Source organism: Anabrus simplex, chromosome 4 (assembly GCF_040414725.1).
Source record: "Anabrus simplex isolate iqAnaSimp1 chromosome 4, ASM4041472v1, whole genome shotgun sequence".
Classification (NCBI taxonomy): Eukaryota; Metazoa; Arthropoda; class Insecta; order Orthoptera; family Tettigoniidae; genus Anabrus; species Anabrus simplex.
Window position 1 is genome coordinate 319,337,271 of NC_090268.1, and position 20,400 is coordinate 319,357,670.

The 20,400-nt window shown below is 40.7% G+C and overlaps 1 protein-coding gene across 1 annotated transcript in view; it reads left to right on the top strand.

Moving 5' to 3' along the window:
• Positions 1-3,873: 3,873 nt before the first annotated feature.
• LOC136871934 (protein SSXT) overlaps positions 3,874-20,400 on the top strand; it is a 79,679-nt gene continuing 63,152 nt past the window's right edge. The window contains exon 1 of the mRNA XM_067145674.2: positions 3,874-4,202. Coding sequence (XP_067001775.2) covers positions 4,143-4,202 — 60 coding nt within the window. The 5' untranslated portion in view covers positions 3,874-4,142. The remainder of the gene's footprint in view (positions 4,203-20,400) is intronic.

Sequence of the window (20,400 nt, forward strand, 5' to 3'; positions counted from 1 at the left end):
GCGAGGACGACATGTGCACGGCGAGCCGGAGCTCACCTCCCGGCCAAGGCTGATGTGCGGCGCACGACCTGCTACATGCCCGCAGCCTGTATCTGTTCACCGCGGGCGCGGCGTACTTCAACACCTCTGCTCCCCTCATAGTGCGGGCGAGCGGTATCTCAGGGTACTTGAGGGGTCCGAGCGGCCTCCGTTGGACGCAAGCTGCAACGGCCGGTCTGGCCATCCGACTCAATCTACATCAACTACATGGACAGTCACCATAAGCAATAACTATATTTGGTGGACATTGCCAAATTTTTCATCACCTTCAAGTATTAAAAGTTTATCTTCAGAAATTCAAATTCTACAAACATAAAGACTTTCATTCACCTGCAACAACAACATTTTGAAACTGAATTAAGAAATCTTGTAAATGCTTCTGCTATCTATCTTCGTATCAACATCATTACTTGGACTTTGTTTCAAACTGATTTTATGTGTCACCCCTGGAGGAACTTTTGGGGGGGGGAGGTCTGTACCGGGCGGTACACCTCTACACCGTTTATTTAAAAGTTGCGCCAGTTGAAACTCCTCTTCTGGAGGAAGGTTGAACTTTATCTATTCTATTAATTCTCTACTTTCTCAGAAGATGTCACCACGTGGAAAATTTTGAGTTTTTGAACTGTGTCACTTTTGATGTGTTTTTGTTTCGCTTGAAGTAAGAAGTGTGAACTTTCTCTTCTAGAGGACACTACTGAAGAATTACAATAGTGCAACCTAGTGCGAAATCAAAGAACTATTTTGTTGGAGAAATTTTTATTTCAAGAGTTTGTTCTTTGTTTTCTTTCTGTCATGGTTTAAGTTGGCTGTATACCCCTCTTTTTCCCCTTATTTTGGATCTAGCCAATCCCGAATTTCTTTAATTAATTTTCCACCAATAATGTGTTTCTTCTTCCTCTATGTAGGGGTTTCTTTTCCCTAGCCAATAAACATTTTGTGGGAGGGTGTTTTCTTTCCCCTAACGCCTAGAAACTTCCGCGAGAGTGTATAAACTGCTGATTTTGGGGTCTCCGGGCCACTTCTGTTCCATCTTTCAGTGTATTAAGTACATAGCAGGAGGCGGGAAGCGCCTCTTTCTTCTTCAGCCGTTCAACACCAGGTAATGGCCTATTAATAACTTCTTTTCTTGCTAGGTCGGCAGTTTAACACTCGCGGCGGGTTCGAAGCATTTCCATCCTGTAACCTTTTCCTAAAATGTAATTACTCTTTTCATCTTTTTCTTGTAAAGCTACATATTGGGATAGAGAGTGCTAACCCTCTCGAGCTCCCACTCACATTTGTTTTGAGGTGAACTTATTTTCTCAAACTACTCTTCGTTTATGTAATGTAAAGTGTTCTTCTCTAAGTCACCTCTGTAGTATGGGATTAGCCCTTGTAATAACGGCCTAGTGCCAAAGTAGGTTTTAAAAAATCAATGTGTATCAGGAGTGCGGTTAGCCTCCTCTCAAATTGTTATTTTAGAGGTCATGTAATCAACCTCCCTTTCATGTAATAGACCTCAGTAGGTTGGGTATTTTACCCCTGTGAATACGTCCTTAGAGGACAGCTTGAAGGTAGAGTTTGGTGTGGCCTTTGAGAGGCTTAAATTTTAAGAGCGGATCGCTCTTTTGAAATGGAGTGTCATATGCCTCGTGGAGGCTTTTCTGTGTAATTCGGAGCCAGGGGCTCCTAGGGATGAATGGGGTTTTCTGCCCCTCTGTTAAAACTTGTGTTTGTGGTAAAACTGAGCTGATCGCAGAAGTCAGGGCGTGAAGCCCAAAACCTGTAAATATTGTAACTCCCCTTGTTTTGCTACATTGTACCTGCCATGTCTGTTATTGCTTTGTTTTTGAAAAGAAAATATAACCTAGTTAAATTTTAAATTACTTTTACATTAACTTTGATTCCGTAGTTTGAAACCCATTCACGCCCGCACCTTCTTACGCCTCTACCTACCGCTAAAACACGGTAACAATAATAATCCCTTATGCCTCAACTTTCCAAATAAACATTCCAATAACTACTAAATTAGGCTACATTTATATACCTTTCATTACAATTCCACGGTTTGGACGAAGAGATGCAATCATTCCAAATAGAAGATGTCATTCCCCTATTAAAATTCTACTCCGTTCGTTGCGCTGTAATGTGAATATCTTTTATTTCTAACTGGTATGTTTGTTTTCAGTTTCGAATTCGAATCTCTTTTGCTATATCATCCAATACAGTAGAGATAATACGCGACACTTACGGATTTCGCCTTGCTAAAATGGGAGACAATTCGACGGTGACGCTCCTAGTGACTTGACCTGAACAAATCGCGCTAAATTCAAATATCAATGGAAATATATATACGGAAATGGATAAATAAATTACGTCTAGAAAGAAAGTGTTATTGAGATATTAACTTCGAAGTTGCTAAAGCAATTCTGGATAAATGAATGAAGAATTATTTAAAAGGTTATTATTCAAAGACTGAAATTAGACATATAAACAAGAAGTGAAATGGACTGGTGTGAAATGGCTTTATCTTTCATTTATGCATTACTTTTTTAGCTTTAGCATTCCTGCCTGAACTCTTACGGTTGGATTTGTCTTGTATCTCATTTAAAAACATTGTATTATCACATTAAAACACTTGTCAATAAAAATATCGGCACATTCCTTACACATATGATACAATGAATTAACATTTAGTAATAATAATAATAATAATAATAATAATAATAATAATAATAATAATAATAATAATAATAATAATAATAATGTTTTGTTTTACGTCCCACTAACTACTCTTTTACGGTTTTCGGAGACGCCGAGGTGCCGAAATTTAGTCCCGCAGGAGTTCTTTTACGTGCCAATAAATCTACCGACACGAGGCTGACGTATTTGAGCACCTTCAAATACCACCGGGCTGAGGCAGGATCGAACCTGCCAAGTTGGGGTCAGAAGGCCAGCGCCTTAACCTTCTGAGCCACTCAGCCCGGCGAATTAACATTTAATAGCTGGACAATTTTCCTCCTAACATGAAGCCTACTAACAGAAGAATAATCTATACAATCCTGGCTTTAATCTGAGAAGAGGGATAAAGAAAGAAAAGTATCGATAGTGATGCTTTAAGGAATATTTAGTACAATTAGAGCAAAAATGTAACTTACCCTTGGCTGTATTGTCGAGGATTTCTAAAGTCGCTGGCCTGGAAATGATCTGAACAGATCTTATAATTCTTATATAAGCGTAACGTCCCTTTTTTCTTGTACACCTTATTCAAATCGCTTCTGTGACATTTCAAAACCCACATATCGCACCTACAACACCACATCGGTATTGAAGGTTAACTGCTGCACTATAGAATAAAATATGCGTATTACATTTTATTCCAGTTAAAATATGGGTCGAGCAGTTCAGAAGATTATGAAGTACTATAAAAATCTCTGTCACTGGAAGAATATATATGCAAACACAATATTACCTACATGTTCTTGTCACGAGGGAACCTGAAGAACGACCGCGCATTTTTCTCTACTTCGTAATTACTGCAGCCAAACACAGCACATACCTTTCCCCTCACGTTGAGATGAGATATCAAGAAATGACACACACTACTATTTATTTATGTCAAGTCACTGAAAACGCATCATTAACACCAAAAACTTCACACAAAAATACACGTGCTCTTATGAGAGAATCAGTCCTGTCCAGGTCTATCCGCTAGAGTGAGCTCAAGTTACTAGGAGCGCCACCGTCGAATTGTCTCCCATTTTATGAAGGCAAAATCCGTAAGTGTCGCGTATTGTCTCTTCTGTATTTGATATCATCTAAGCTTTGTAGTTGTCAAAGAGAATTAAAGTTGTTGTTGGTGAGTTTGCTTCGGTTGCATGATTTGTGGTGTATTTTTAAACGGTGTTGGAATTGGAAGTGAAGTGTAATATTAATCTGTTAATTTCGGTCGTTCTCTGTCAGTGATATATTCTTTATAAGTCGTTGTTATTGATATCGCTCGCTGAGTGAACTGTCATTTAGAAACTGTAATCTGCGTGATATAACTTTTAACATACTCGTAGTTTACTTCGTCCATTTGTCCTGCTCGCTGCGGAAAAGCCGTTCGGCGTTTTTGTATTAAAATGTCTGTAGCATTTGTTTCTCGTGGAAGACCACCTCCAAATCCAGCTCAGATTCAGAAGGTACGTTTAATTAGTTTTAAATAACGGCCATAGGCTATACAATCGCTATTTAGAGTTGTTCTAGGAACATTTTTAATTTGTATGCAAACATCTGCCGTAACGAAATTTAATATGTACTTATAATGTGTAACTTAGGCCTACATGTCAAATGACAAATTCGCTCGTTAAACCTTCTTTATGTTTTAGATCTGCATATCAGGCCATTGATCTTTAAAATTATTTAAGTGTATTCTATGTTGTTGTGGTGATGGTGATTATTGTTTTAAGAGAAAGTACAACTAGGCAACCATCCTCTGTATGACACTAATCAGAGAGAAAAAATTAAAGTAATCTGACACTTTGAAAGATTAAGGTGTAGGTGAAAGAAAGACAAGGGCCACGAAGGGCATGAAAATGATGGACAGCCGAGTTCTTGAATGCTCTAATATTTAATCTTACATTCTTCTTCTTCTTGATCTCACATTTTCTCCTTTCTTTTATATGTCCACGGGTCCGAAGTTTTTCCTGGAATCAATGGACTTCTTTCAGCGTATGTCGTACAGACCGTCTGTCTATCTTGAGGATCTGATTCTTACGTTCATTATGTAACACTTTATTCCACCCTATCACTACTTAACAGTTTATTTCACTGCCATCTGTACATGTTTCAAGAGCTCGAAATGCTCTCTTCTGCAGCGATGCAAAACATCAAAATACTTTGGACTTGTTACATCTTACAACACTTAGGCCTAATTCTTAATCCTATCTCATTAACATCGTTTAGACATCCACAAAAAAACCAAACCCCATGGCGCAACAGCCCCGAAGGGCCATGGCCTACCAAGCGACCGCTGCCCAGCCCGAAGACCTACACATTATGAGGTGTTGCGTGGTCAGCACGACGGATCCTCTCGGCCGTTATTCTTGGTTTTCTAGACCGGGGTCTCTATCTCACCGTCAGATAGCTCCTCAATTCTAATCACGTAGGCTGAGTAGACCTCAAACCAGCCCTCAGATGCAAGTAAAAATCCCTGACCTGGCTGGGAATCAAACCCAGGGCCTACGGGTAAGAGGCAGGCATGCTACCCCTACAGTGCGGGGCCGGCTACACATCCATAAGGCTATAAAAATATTAATCAATTCTCGTTAGAAATTCAATATGTGCAACATAAGTTTTATAGCATCATAAGAGATTTGAAATAAGGGCCCACAGCTGTGTGCTTGCATCCGGGAGATAGTGGGTTCGAACCCCACTGTCGGCAGCCCTGAAGATGGTTTTCCGTGGTTTCCCATTTTCACACCAGGCAAATGCTGGGGCTGTACCTGAATTAAGGCCATGGCCGCTTCCTTCCCATTCCTAGGCCTTCCCTGTCCCATCGTCACCATAAGGCCTATCTGGGTAGAAATTCAGTAAGGGTTACATTACTTTTATAGCATGATAACGATGTAATATGTTGGAAATCTTAAGTGTAATACCTTGTAGAGGAGAGATGTGTTCACTGCGACAGTTAAGAACCCACCCGCCGTTCCCCAGAAGTAATTTTGCTTTTATAACCTAGTACAATTCATCACGCACCATAGTCCATTGCCTAACTACGTTCCAGCATTTTGATTGGGCGAGACACAATGGTATATGACGTCACTCGTAGCAATGAAGTAAATGAATTCCATTACCAACCCGCGCACAAGAAATACACAACTGCCCAGACCAATGGAGGTGTCACGCGGGATACTAGAGGCCTAGGGCCGCTTCGCGGCTTCTAACCTGGATGCCCCCAGGCCCCCTTTACTTGATCCAGACCAATGGCATTGTCACTGACCAATGGTCTAACCAATCCAGACCAATGGCTTTGTCACGCGGGATACTAAAGGCCTAGGGCCGCTTTGCGGCTTCTAATCTGGGGGCTGCACTAGGACTAGTTCTAGGACTAATTCTTTATATGAACAGTTGGCCGCTCTGACCTCCGCACGATCAAGCCCTTCGCGAGACGCGAGAGAGAAAGAAATGACAGTGCAATCGCGCCTAGATGCGTGCGCTGGAAAATGTAACCTGTTCTGAACTTTTGCCCTTCATACGCTCCGATCTTCGTGCCCTTTCCTCTGTTGAAAATATACATGTTATTGGTTTGTTTCGTGTGAGGTTAAAGCGGAGGTTTGTGTTCTTGAGGTTAGCATTCAATTTTATCTTATTTGTGGTGTCTTCTGTTGTAAGGCCTATTTCCTTCCGATCCTATCTTAGTTCTCTGATGCATTTACATCCTGTTGTGGTATTTTTTTGAGACGAGATTGTGTTGTACTAGTTGTCTCAGAAGTCTTGAATCTTGCATCTTCATGATATGTCCAAAGAATCCCAGTCTCCTCTTACGCATTGTATCTGTAATGGGTTCTAGCTCTTTGTACATGACTTCATTAGGTATTATCCGCCACTGTCCATCTTTCTGGTATTTTTTGTTGATGCAGGTACTTCCAATCCTCCTTTCAGTTTTCTGAAGTCCGTCAGTCTGTGATTGTTTATTCAGGTGAAAAAGTATTTCTGCTACATATGTAGCTTCCGGTTTTATAACTGTGTTCTAATGTTTTATTTTTGCATTATGATAGACATTTCTTTTTGTAGATGTCCCATGTTAATTTTTGTGCTTTATATATATAGACTTTATTGCAGCCAATAACCATATAAGGAGTAAGAGGAGAGATAAAGAAAGAAAAATAGCAAAGAAGAGGAAAAAATATATACAGACTAGCTGATGTACCTGTGCTTCGCTACGGAATTCTACATTGTATACAGTATTGTAGGTTAGGTAGAGTACACGTTGTGAGCAAGACTGTACTAAAATTGTATAACGTTACCCTAGAAACGCGACAGAGAATTCACCAAACGTCCTTTTTCATATGAAGACTGCGTTAGAGAATTTTCATTGTAATGGTATGCCTACCATCAGCCACAATCAGGTTCGGGAGTTTTCAGTATAATGGCAGACACTCACTCTCCACCTGCCTTTTTACATCCTCAGAAAGACTGTCTTAGTGGTTTTCCCAATTGAAATGAACATATGTCATTACAATGACGTCAGTAGGAATGGCGCGAGTAAAAGCAATGATTACACATGAAATACTTGATCAAATGAAAAGCCACACGTTTTCTCACTTTTAACGAACAGTACTACACTGCCGATCTGTCCGAAGTTCCAGAGCTGAGATGACCAGGCTGCAGACAGCCATGATCCGTGAACACTGTCTTTTTTCGGAGGGTGTGTGTGTGTGTTCAAATAGTGGAGAGTCCCAAGGCAAATACTATGCCCTCTTACTAATCTGTTTCCTAGGAGTACCCGATGTGTTGGAAAATCACAATTCACTACACTGACCACTGAAACATCTATCTGACTTGGAGGCAATTTTTTCCTCCAAGCCAGAGGAGAAACCCCCTCTTCACTGCTAATTTTGAATAAAATGAATGTAGAATTTAATAAAAGTGAAGAGGAAAAAGCTTTTTTAAGAAACAGCTCTTTTCAGGGTTGAATTTTGAGTTATTTATTGAATTGTGGTGCTATAAATTGGAATATGCCTAAATTGTAGTTCTAGATCAGGTCATACTACTACTACTACTACTACTACTACTACTACTAAGTGAGCCTCTGCCTTAAGAGTGCACACTGCTCATTCAAAACAGCGCGTCAGATTAAGGATCGAATAGGTGGAATACTATGATGAACCAGTGAGTTTGTACCAGCAGTGTGGTATCAGAAAATGTATGAACCAGAGGAATGACATGCTAAAGAAGAAAGTTTTCTAACTCCCCAGCTATTTCCCACCAATATTCAGTCAGGCTGTTTATACTCGGCAGTGCCAATGCACTATGAGAGACTTTGTCTCTTTACTGATGAGCCCAACCTAGCACACGAGGGCGAAGCGCTGGCAACCAGGAATGAGTTAGCTGGAAAATTTATAATCTCCAATAAAGGACCATTTATATTGGTATTATAAATTTACTTATTCGGGACTAATATTTCAGGTTCCCTATGGGAATCAAAATCTATATCATCTGATAGTCAAGCAGGCATCAATTTTTGGTAAAGAGACAGTCTCTCATAGTGCATTGGCACTGCCGGTGGCTCCAGGTAGCCTATCGTGGCCTCCACGGTATGCACTAGCCAGCTTCTTGGTAGGTGTGCTAGGTACCAACTGATGAGCCCAACCTAGCACACAAAGGTGAAACGCTGACAACCAGGAATGAGTTAGCTGGAAAATTTATAATGTCCAGTAATGGACCATTTATATTTGTATTACACAATAACTTATCCCGCGCACTATTGCACTTTACATTGTCGTCCAAACCAAAACAAAATTGGCCTTGCTGCATACTTGCTTCCGAACGATGAAGATGTAAAGCACAGTATAATGTAAGCATCTGACGCATTGTTCCACTTACAAAACTTGAAAGCATTGAGACAAAACGTCGCTCATATTTCTGAGTGGAAGGCATCGGAGACTGATATCGCAGTTCAGGCGCAGAGTCCATCTCCCCTCACCTTATCTCGCACGGCTTGCTGATGAATGCCCGATAGGTGCGGGGACGAAGGGGATAGGTGGGCAAGGCTTCGCTCCATCTGTTCGCCACTGCTAGGACAAGGGAGAGAGAGTTCAAAGACTCAAAGTTCTCCAGAAGACTCTGAGCGGACAAGATTGATCCATGTAGTATGGTGTCACTTTTTCGTTGTTGCATGTGCAAGATATCTTACTGATTGTTTATAGTTGGGAAACTTATTTGGGTATTTCAGTAGTATTATTGTTCTCAGAACAGTTCTAGTTTATTTGAAGTTACAGTGAATAATGTGTGTTCCGGCCTAATTATGGCTAGACCACCTAGTTGCTCGCTACCACTTTAGGACAGATAGCAGCACCCTTCAGTGTGTATTTATTTTGAAGGTCCCCAGCCGGAAGTGGTGTGGATGGAAGGGGATGAGAGAGTGTTATGCTTGGGTGCCTCAAGCGGGAGGAGACGAGAACATGTGACTGACTGTTATCGAGGGCATCTGCCCATCAGTACCCAGTATTATATATTTAGGCCTATAATGTGTTATATAAGTGTCATAAGTGTAATAAATGTTGTTATTTAATCAAGTGAGTGATTTACGTTCAAAACTGGTCCAAATACCGGGCCGGATTATCTACACCACAAGGACCTCGTGAAAACAGCGTGGCATGTAGTATGGACGACTAGTTTCAACAGTCACATGGAAATACTGGGAAGTTCACTTTAATGACATCATCTGGCAGTCCCGGGTTAGATGTTCCAGCACCAGAGGTAAACTAAACTGAGAAGGCAGGTCAGTACTATTCATTTAAGGCTCTCCTTTTCTCCTGGTTCTGTCTTACCCCCTCCATCATGGAATCTTCAACAAAGCAAAAGCTTCTTAAGCAGAGGTCACGGTTTAAAACGCAACTTACCCGCTCGGAAACTTTCGTTGAGAATTTCATCGCTCAGCAAAATTCGAATTCGCATGAAATTAAACTACGATACGAAGACATGAGTGCATTAATGTCGAAGTTTGATGATGTGCAGTCAGAATTAGAATTAGGAGACATTGAAAACGGACAAGCTCATGATCAGGCGCGTGCCGAATTCAAAACCAAATACTACAAGATAAAAGGCGAAATGAGTAAAATAATAGCGAACCTTGAAGAGGCATCACTCGACGTGGTATATTCAGGAAGAACTCGGTCAGCAGCGTCGCAAGTTTAAAGTTGCCGGCTATTAACATTCCACATTTCGATGGAAAATACGAAAACTGGCTCTCATTCGCGGACAGTTTTCAAGTTATGATCCATAACAACAATAATCTGCCAGGTGTCCAGAAATTTCACTACTTAGCATCTGTACTCAAGGGCCCAGCCAGCCAAGTAATTAAAAATTTACCCATCACAGGGGCAAATTATGAGGTAGCGTGGAAAATGTTGAAGGACAGATTTGAGAACAAAAAACTAATACCAGCTACTCATGTTTAGGGTTGGGCAGACCGGAACATTCACTTGTTCCGCAACATTAGGAACTTGAGGCGGAGTGCTTCGGTACAGAGTGCCGAGACACGGGATACAGGACACAGGACTGTAACTGCGTCCTAGAGAGAACTTCGAGAGGCAACAGGACATGCTCCGCTTCAGCTGGAATGTGCCTGAACCGAACGTGCTGTGCCAAGGCCGCACTAGATAGATTAGTTAGCCTTGGCTGTGTCTGCCTGTCGATACCGGCTGTGTGCCGCCCTGTGTTGGAGTGTCAACATTTTTTCATCTAGTTATAATTCCAAAGCGATGACCCGTATTTTTCTTGGGCTTAAAAGTTTCCTTAAAGTCCAAATTAATTTTTAACATCAATCCCTGAGAAAGTGTTGAGGGAAATTTTCGAGATATTGAAGAAAGTAAATGGAAGTTGAGAGGGAAGGAATTCGAAGTGCAGAGAACATAAGGCGGGGCGCACATTGGGACGCAGGCGAAGCAGCTAAAGCAGTGCAGCGCATAACAGATTTTTGTAATCCACACAAATCATTGCACCATCGCAAGTTGACAGACAGGGCAGGACAGAGCAGAGCAGGCCGGTTCTGCACGTACTTCCGCCTACCACGCGATGTCTTCGAAACACAGTTTCCTGCGCACGTGTCACGCAGTTAAGAAATGGAGGAGAAAATTACCACAGCCATTCAGTCTCACCATGTTTCGTAGGTACTATGTGAATCATGTGGACTGCAATGCAGTATGTATGTATGTATGTTCGTGAGAAAATGGCTGAACAGAATTTAATTAAAATCGGTATGTAAATTCGGGGAATAAGGCACTACAGTCCAGGCTATAAATCATTTTATTCACTCTGCGTAACAAGGTAGTTTAGAGAAAGGCCTAAAATGTAATCCACCGAGCAAGGGGCCGTGCGGTTAGGGTCGCGCATCTGTGAGCTTGCATTCGGGAGATAGTGGGTTCGAACCCCACTGTCGGCAGCCCTGAAGATGGTTTTCCGTGGTTTCCTGTTTTCACACTAGGCAAATGCTGGGGCTGTACCTTAATTAAGGCCACGCCCGCTACCTTCCCAATCTTCCACCCTTCTTCCGTCGCCGAAAACCTTCGATATGTTAGTGCGACGTTAAACAAACAGCAAACAAAAGAATGTAATCCTCATATATCTATGAAACAATCCATGACCCAAGTTCTCGCAACATATAGAATTTAAGACAAAGATCTAATGCTGATTATGGAGAGCATCATCGCCGACTCCATCGCCGTCATCCATCATCACATTTATGTGAAGAGATAAATACGGAAAATAATTTATCATGTCTTGTCAAATATGAATGCAAACGCGTTCACAACAGATTGTCAATGTTGATTGATTTTAGTATCTTGTGTCTTGTGACAACTAGATGAAAATCTAGCAGTATATTTGTAAATGCATATTTTTCCCTCTCCCCCACTGTGATCCTATTAATGAATTTACCATGCAAGTTGGTCGTGCGGTTAGGATCGCCTTGCTATGAGCTTGCATTCGGGAGATAGGGGGTTCGAACCCCACTGTCGGCAACCGTGAAGATAGTTTTCCGTGGTTTCCCATTTTCACACCAGGCTAATGCTGGGGGGGCTGTACCTTAATTAAGGCCTCGGTCGCTTCCTTCCCATTCCTAGCCCTTTCCTATTCCATCGTTGCCATAAGACCTATCTGTGTCGGTGCGACGTAAAAAATATAAAAAATAATCATGAATTAAATTCTTTGCTTAGTCCATATGAACGCCGAACATCGGTAACATAGAAATATTGTTCAGTCTTGTAAACTGGCGAAGGTGGTTGTTTTTATTGCGATTGTCTTAAGCTGAATAACCGCGTTGCCATCAGCACAAGGGAAATTGTGAAGATGACTAACAAAATGAGAAAAATCGCGAATGCTTGAAGAAAAAGAAAAAAGAGCCTCTTTATACTGGATGCCCCAGTATCACAGAGTCTAAAGAAAACATGTTATTTCTGAAAACCGACGAGACCCTGCGTGGCAATGTGCGCTCACGTCCACTTCGCAATTTCGTAAGCTTCGCGGTGTTCTGCTCTGCTCTTCCCTGCTCTGCGGCCAACTGCTTCTCAATGTGCGCCCGGCCTAACAGCAGGAAAGTACAACAATGTATTCATCCAGTTATATTTTTAATTCCAAAGCGACGACCCATATTTTTCTTGGGCTTAAAAGTTTCCTTAAAGTCCAAATTAATGTTTAACGTCAATCCCCGAGAAAGTGTTGAGGGAAATTTTCGAGATATTAATCACTCACTAATTACTCACAATACAGGCCAATACATTCAACTGGTGAAAATATTCTTGAATTGGTTGCTTTTAAACACCTGCACTGCCATTGTAACCGTGTTATGAGTATTTTATATTGACCGGAAAAATCTTAACCTAATAGCAGCCTTTAACGTGATTATTGGGCGCGAATTTCAGTGTTCCGACTGTTCGTTCACGTTCGCTGCAGCTTTATGCTGGACCATGTCCATAACTACACACGGGCACCCACCACACAGCACGTTCCGTGCAGGCACACTCCCAGTTCTCACTGGCGCGGAGCATGTAATGTTGCCTCTCGAAGTTCCCTCTACACTGCGCAGTTGCAGTCCCGCGTCCCGTGCGCCCGCTGCACAGTTCAGCTAGTAGGCGAAGGGCAGTGCATAGCGGCGTTTCTGATGGGACAGCGAGTCAGTGTCTCCGGCTCGCTTGAGAATGTTTCGGAACAATTGACATTCGGTGTTCTGGAACAGCGGAACGTAACTGTGCACCGGCACCTTGTGCCGAAACAGGGACATAGTGCCCAACCCTACTCATGTTCAGGCACTCTTAACTTTAAAATCAGTCTCCAGTGAAACAGCTACAGAACTATTAAGGTACTCTAACACATTTAATAGTCATTTGAATGCACTCAAGGCCCTAGAACTTAACATTCCACTGCGTGAAGTTATTGTGACTCAACTGTATGGTCAAGGACTTGATGCTTGTACTAGACGAGACTGAGAATTATCACAGGCAGACACTCGGGTTCCATCACTTGATGACTTGCTGTCATTTGTTGAGCACAAACGGCAAGCTCTGGAGAACTTCCCTAGCTCACAGCACACTGCACCATCGCACAGACAACAAGCTGACAGAAATAAGCCTAAACCTCAAGGGGATACTCAACCATGCTACACTTACACCACTACCAGTCACATAAAGTGTCCCTGCTGTCATGGTAATCACCCGATATTTAAATGTGAAGGGTTTGCAGTTCTCAGTGTGGAAGATAGACAAAGAAGGGTTAAGGAAATGGACTTATGTTTTAACTGTTTGCGTACAGAGCATTCTGCCAAACAGTGCAAATCACGTGGCTGTAAATTATGTAGAAGGAAGCATCACACCTCATTATATAATCCATCAGGTAGAGAGGGAGGTACAGCCCATCAAACTGCACCCAACTCCTCTCACACATACTGCAATACAAGAGACCCTGTAGGGGTTCTGCTGTCCACTTCCATGGTCAAGGTACTAGATTCTAGGGGGCAAATGCAGGTCTGCCGGGCACTTCTTGACAGTGGCAGCCAGGTTAATCTTCACACTGAAAATCTAGCACAGCGATTAGGCCTTAAGAAAATGAAGAATCCCATAGCAATCAGCGGCATAAATTATTCCATTTCTCAGTCAAGGTACAGTGTTCAGTTAGAATTACAATCCATTGTAAGTAACTTCACTGTGAGTATGACTTGTTCTGTCTTTCCACGTATCACAGGTAATATGCCCAGTAGTTACATTCAGTATGAGCATTGGAACTTGCCCTCTGACATGAAGCTCGCTGACCCCAAGTTCTTCCAGCCAGGTGACATTGAATTGTTAATAGGCTCAGAGCATTTCTTTTCATTACTGAAACCTGGACGCAGAACTCGATCACCAGATTATCCTATTCTTCAAGACACTGAACTAGGATGGATTATTGCTGGACACTACCATCGTAGGAAAGAGAAACATCTTACTCTAACTACATGTTTCTTGAAGTCATAGGACAGTTTAGACACCGAACTACAACAGTTCTGGGAAATAAGAAGAGCTTACGTCACTAGTCATGACAAGAGAAGAGAGAGCCACCGAAAAACACTTTACTACTAGGGATGCTACAGGTAGATTTATAGTTCGCTTACCCTTTGAGCAGAAACCTGAGGTTTTGGGAAACTCCTTCAATCATGCCATGTCAATACTAACTCATTTAGAACGGCGTTTCAGCAGTCAGCCCTCACTTAAGCACGAGTACTCTTTCTTCACGAGTATGAGGCGATGGGGCATATGGTTAAGGTGGATACATCTACTCAGTCAGGGAATGAAGGTGGAAGCTATTATCTATCCCATCCAGTTTTTAAGCTTAGTAGCTCGACTACCAAAACTAGGGTTGTATTTGATGCATCTTCTAAAACTTCTAACAATATTTCATTGAATGATATATTAATGATTGGAATGACAATACAACAGGATCTTTACTCTATCATTCTAAGATTTAGAATGCATACCTTTGCCTTCACCGCAGATATTGCTAAAATGCATCGGCAAGTCATGGTTCATGCAGATGATAGAAATCTTTAGCGGATTATCTGGAGGGAATCACCCAGGGACCCACCCTCTCCACTATGAACTGACAACTGTAACATATCCCTTTCAGTCCTGAAAGAAAACTGGCGGTGTGAATTTTTGTTTGTACATCAAAACCTGACTAAAATGCTCTTAAATACATATATTTTTAGTTTATTCTACAAAATAAATAATAACATCTGAAAAAAATCACCCGCACAATTGTGCGTGTCAGGACTTAATTCACTACTTACAAAAAAGAAAAATTACCTCAATGCATGTGAATGGAATGACAATACAACAGGATCTAAGATTTAGAATGCATACCTTTGCCTTCACTGCAGGCGTTGTAAAATGGGACATGTTTCGCTTAACTGTCGTAAGCATCATCAGCTGAAGTAAACAGAAAGTACAATACGGAGCTACCCATTCAGTCACTCTTTTTCCTAGTCCAATAGCACTCATTTTTGCCAGCTACTACCAGCTCCATATTGTACTTTCTGTTTCTAACCTCTGTTTCAACATGATTGTATGTTTTTCTCTTAGTCATGTTGTAACATTATATGTTTTTTTCACACTAGTTTTAAGCCTTTTTGATTTTCTAAATGTAAATGTTGATTTTTAGGGTGCCATATATTTTAAGAACACTAGGTAAGGGGCCCTGACCTAACTTTAGGCTAAGATTTATTTTGGCTGATGATGCTTACGACAGTTAAGCAAAACATATCCCATTTTACAACGCCTGTTGTAATGTTTGTCCTAGATATGAGGAAAAAGTATTGGAAAGGTGGTGTTAACTATTATTCTTAAGTTTCATAATCTGGTGTCCAGTATGGTCTACAGTGAGATTTATTACTTGTAACATACCACTTAATCGAGAGCTCGTCTCCTTTCTCCCAAGTCTTCCCAGTCCAAACTTTGCAACATTTTTGTAATGCTACTCTTTTGTCGGAAATCACCCAGAACAAATCGAGCTGCTTTTCTTTGGATTTTTTCCAGTTCTTGAATCAAGTAATCCTGGTGAGGGTCCCATACACTGGAACCATACTCTAGTTGGGGTCTTACCAGAGACTTACACGCCCTCTCCTTTACATCCTTACTACAGCCCCTAAATACCCTCATAACCATGTGCAGAGATCTGTACCCTTTATTAACTATCATATTTATGTGATTACCCCAATTAAATTCTTTTCTTATATTAACACCTAGGTACTTACAATGATCCCTAAAAGGAACTTTCACCCCATCAACGCAGTAATTAAAACTGAGAGGACTTTTCCTATTTGTGAAACTCGCAACCTGATTTTTAACCCTGTTTATCATCATACAATTGCCCACCGTCCATCTCACAACACTATCGAGGTCACCCTGCAGCCGCTCACAATCTTTTAACTTATTTATTACTCTGTACAGAATAACATCATCTGCAAACAGCCTTATCTCTGATTCCACTTCTTTACACATATCATTGATATATATAAGAAAACGTAAAGGTCCAATAATACTGCCTTGAGGAATTCCTCTCTTAATTATTACAGGGTCAGATAAAGCTTCGCCTACTCTAATTCTCTGAGTTCTTTTTTTTCTAGAAATTAATATAGCCACCCATTCAGTCACTCTTTTTTTTTTTTTTTTTTCTAGTCCAATAGCACTCATTTTTGCCAGTAGTCTTCCATGATCTACCCTATCAAATGCCTTTCATAGATGTGGGTGTGGTCAAAACATAACATTTTTTGTCTTTTTCTACTAAAATCTCAGTGAAGCTTCCTGAACAAAATGGTGTGTGGATATCAGAAATATGCCAAGTCAAACCTGTTTGAATTTTGATTTCAGTGTAGGCCTATAGTTCCAGATCACCAAGTGGAGTGGGCGCACATGTTAGCATGCTATGGCTTTGGAGCAAAGCTCTGCATTTGGGAAACACGCGGGTTAGAACCCCACTGTCAGCTGTCTTGAGAATGGTGTTCTGTGGTTTCCCATTATTTTCATTTCCAGGCAAATGCTGGGAATTCCTATTCATAGGCCACAGCCCAATCCTTCCACCTCCTTACTCAGTTTAATTCACCATCATTCATTTAGTCTTCATTAGTTCCTCAACTGAGGTTGGCATCAGGAAGTGAATCGGGCCGTAAAAACATGCCATATCAATTCATCTCACCTCATCCCCAATCTCTTATTAATAAATGGGACTAAGGTGTAGACATACATACATACAGTTTCAGATTATTTTCATTCATTCTTTGCAGTAGAGTTTTACATAAAATCCACTCATAGAAAAGTACTTAGAGTAAAAAATTGGTAAGCTGCTCATTTCACAGGTGACACAGGTAGTTTCATATGTTGACCTTACATTCATGATGACATTAATGGTTGCTACTTGTCTGTGTTCAAATGTTGAAGTTATCTTGGATAAAAATGTGGCTAATGTGACTCTGCCTGAAGGACTATTCAATAAACAAAAGTTTAGGGGTAATAAATACCTGAAAGTAGAAACAGAAAACTTTGATGAAAATGCTAATTCAGGGGTGCTAGTAGGGAACTATAATTCAAACTTCGGTGTTTCAGTTAACTTTGTGCTTGTAATGAGATTTATGTTTCAAGCATATCTTTACTGTGTGCTAGTTCTACCATGAAAATGAGATTTGATAATGAAGCCTACAGACAACTGAAGAAGCAGAATTAGTGTTAGAGACAAAGTCATTGTGAGAAATCGCTTTGAGGAGCCGCTCCTTGGTTTTGTCTTAATATACAGGAAATTTGTACTATGATAGTGTCCCTTTTCTATTTTTCGTGTTCAAAGTGAAAAAGGCACACAGCCATCAATATGACATGTTGAAATACTTCCAAACGCAGTTCAAGAAAACCAAACCACTAAACTCTAGAATTTCACAACAGGATGAATTAGCGCCTAAATTGAATTATTGTTTATTTATTTATTTATTTATTTATTTTATTTATCTGAAAATACACAGGTTTTACACCCAATTAAGTACCTTCTTAACATTCATTAATAATCTGTATCTTCAAGGTTAAAATTTAACAAAGACAAAATTAAAATCAACGAAAAACAAAATTAAACAAAATGAACATTATATAATGATACCATTTACTTACATACATACATTATCATTATAGACTGTTATGCCTTTCGACGTTCAGTCTGCAAGCCTCTGTGAATTTACTAAACGTCGCCACAATCCTCGATTTGCAACTAGTGTTGTGGCCTCGTTTAGTTCAATACCTCTTATCTTTAAATCGTTAAAAACCGAGTGTAACCATCGTCGTCTTGGTCTACCTCTACTTCTCTTACCCTCCGTAGCAGAGTCCATTATTCTCCTAGGTAACCTATCCCCCTCCATTTGCCTCACATGACCCCACCACCAAAGCCGGTTTATGCGTACAGCTTCATCCATCGAGTTCATTCCTAAATTAGCCTTTATCTCCTCATTCCGAGTACCCTCCTGCCATTGTTCCCACCTGTTTGTACCAGCAATCATTCTTGCTACTTTCATGTCTGTTACTTCTAACTTATGAATAAGATATCCTGAGTCCACCCAGCTTTTGCTCCCGTAAAGCAAAGTTGGTCTGAAAACAGACCGATGTAAAGATAGTTTCATCTGGGAGCTCACTTCCTTCTTACAGAATACTGTTGATCGCAGCTGTGAGCTCACTGCATTAGCTTTACAACACCTTGATTCAATCTCACTTACTATATTACCATCCTGGGAGAACACACAACCTAAATACTTGAAATTATCTACCTGTTCTAGCTTTGTATCACCTACCTGACATTCAATTCTGTTGAATTTCTTACCTACTGACATCAATTTACAATTCAAAAGAAATTAAAAATGCACCAAGAAATCACATGGTAATACAAAGCAAAAGACAATACAAAAAACAAACAAACTTAAAACCCAAATGAGTACACTGGGAAATATGATGAAAACATTCTGTAAACATGTTAAATACAAATAATAGGTTTATGATAAATTTTATGAATTTAAAAACACAGTAAACACATTAGAACACACCCAAGGTTCACACACTCGAAGCTGCATAAAACATGAATAACAGGTTGACAAACGTGACAACTACAAAGGATGTGGGAAGCGGCATGGAAACCCTACGAGATAGATGGAGCATATCACTTGTGAAAAAGAATTGGTGGAAGGTAATCATCCTTAGACAATTTTGTTTAATAAATTAACAAAACCGAAATAAAAAAGAAACGTACAGTACCAAAAAATCAACAATAAAAGAACTCATCTACCAAAAGAATGTAAGAATTGACTGCGCCTTTAAAAGTACGCTATGTACAAAGTAACTTACAAATTATACAAAATACAGGAAGAACTGAACAAAACTCGTTTACGAAGGTCTATCAAATATAAACAGGATTTTTGTTCCAGAACATCAACAGTTTGTAGGACTGGCCCCGCACTTCTGTTATGCTTAGGCGGGACCGTTAGGAGTGGGGAGAGCGTGCTGTTAGATGTTTTGTCAGTAACTCTCACGATGTCGAAATAGCAGGTGCATTCCTCCACTGTGCAATGCATAATTATAAAATTTCTTGCTCGTGAAGGAGTTACAGCGGCAGAAATTTTCCAGAGATTGATTGCACAGTTCGGATATCAAACATTGTCAAGGACTTGTGTGTGTAAGGAGTGGCTGAGGAAAGGGGAGGCAGCACCAGGAAAGCCAAGGATCGACTGTCAGCTGTTAAGGTTCTTGCAACCATTTTTTCGATCGGCAAGGCATTTTGCTGATTGATTTTTTGCATGAGCGGCGCACAATGAATGCTGCTTACTACTGCAAGCTGTTGAACAAGACAAGGGAACCTGGAATATGGGAATCAACATCTTTATCATCTGATGGCCAAGCAGGCATCAATTTTTGGTAATGAGACAGAGTGTCTCATAGTGCATTGCCATTGCCGGTGGCTCCAAGCAGCCTATGCAGTGGCACCCATGGTATGCATTAGCCATGCGTCTTGGTGCGTGTGCTAGGTACCAGCTGATGAGCCCAACTTAGCACACGGGGGCAAAACGCTGGCAACCAGGAATGAGTTAGCTGGAAAATTTATAATGTCCAATAACAGACCATTTATATTGGTATTATAAAATTACTCATTCGGGACAAATATTTCCGGTTCACTATGGGAATCAACATCTATATCATAATATAGACAGCCATTAGCCGTTAACTGCAGCCACGGACCCACTTCGTGGGACAAATGCTGATGAACAGTATGGTTGTCTAATGTAGAATTTGAGACATTTACTGCTTTTGAGTTTATAAACACCAAATAAGTTATACAGGGTGGTTGGAAACAACGTGAACCGGGCATATGAGCATTAGATGGTTGGTCATACTGATAAATAATTTGATATCTTGCACTGTTGTCATTTTATCTGCTGCTGAAGTTAGCCAATCAGAGCGCTTCGCAGGTGAATTCAGATAGGCTTTGTTCGGCAGTATTGTTAAATCTGAAAAGGTGCACTCCTCCGTTGGTTTCATTTCCTCATTCAATTATTTAACCTTCCAAATAATCATTGGTCCAGAGATAGGCTGTTCAGACCATTTAATAGTACATCATTCATACAAAACAGCA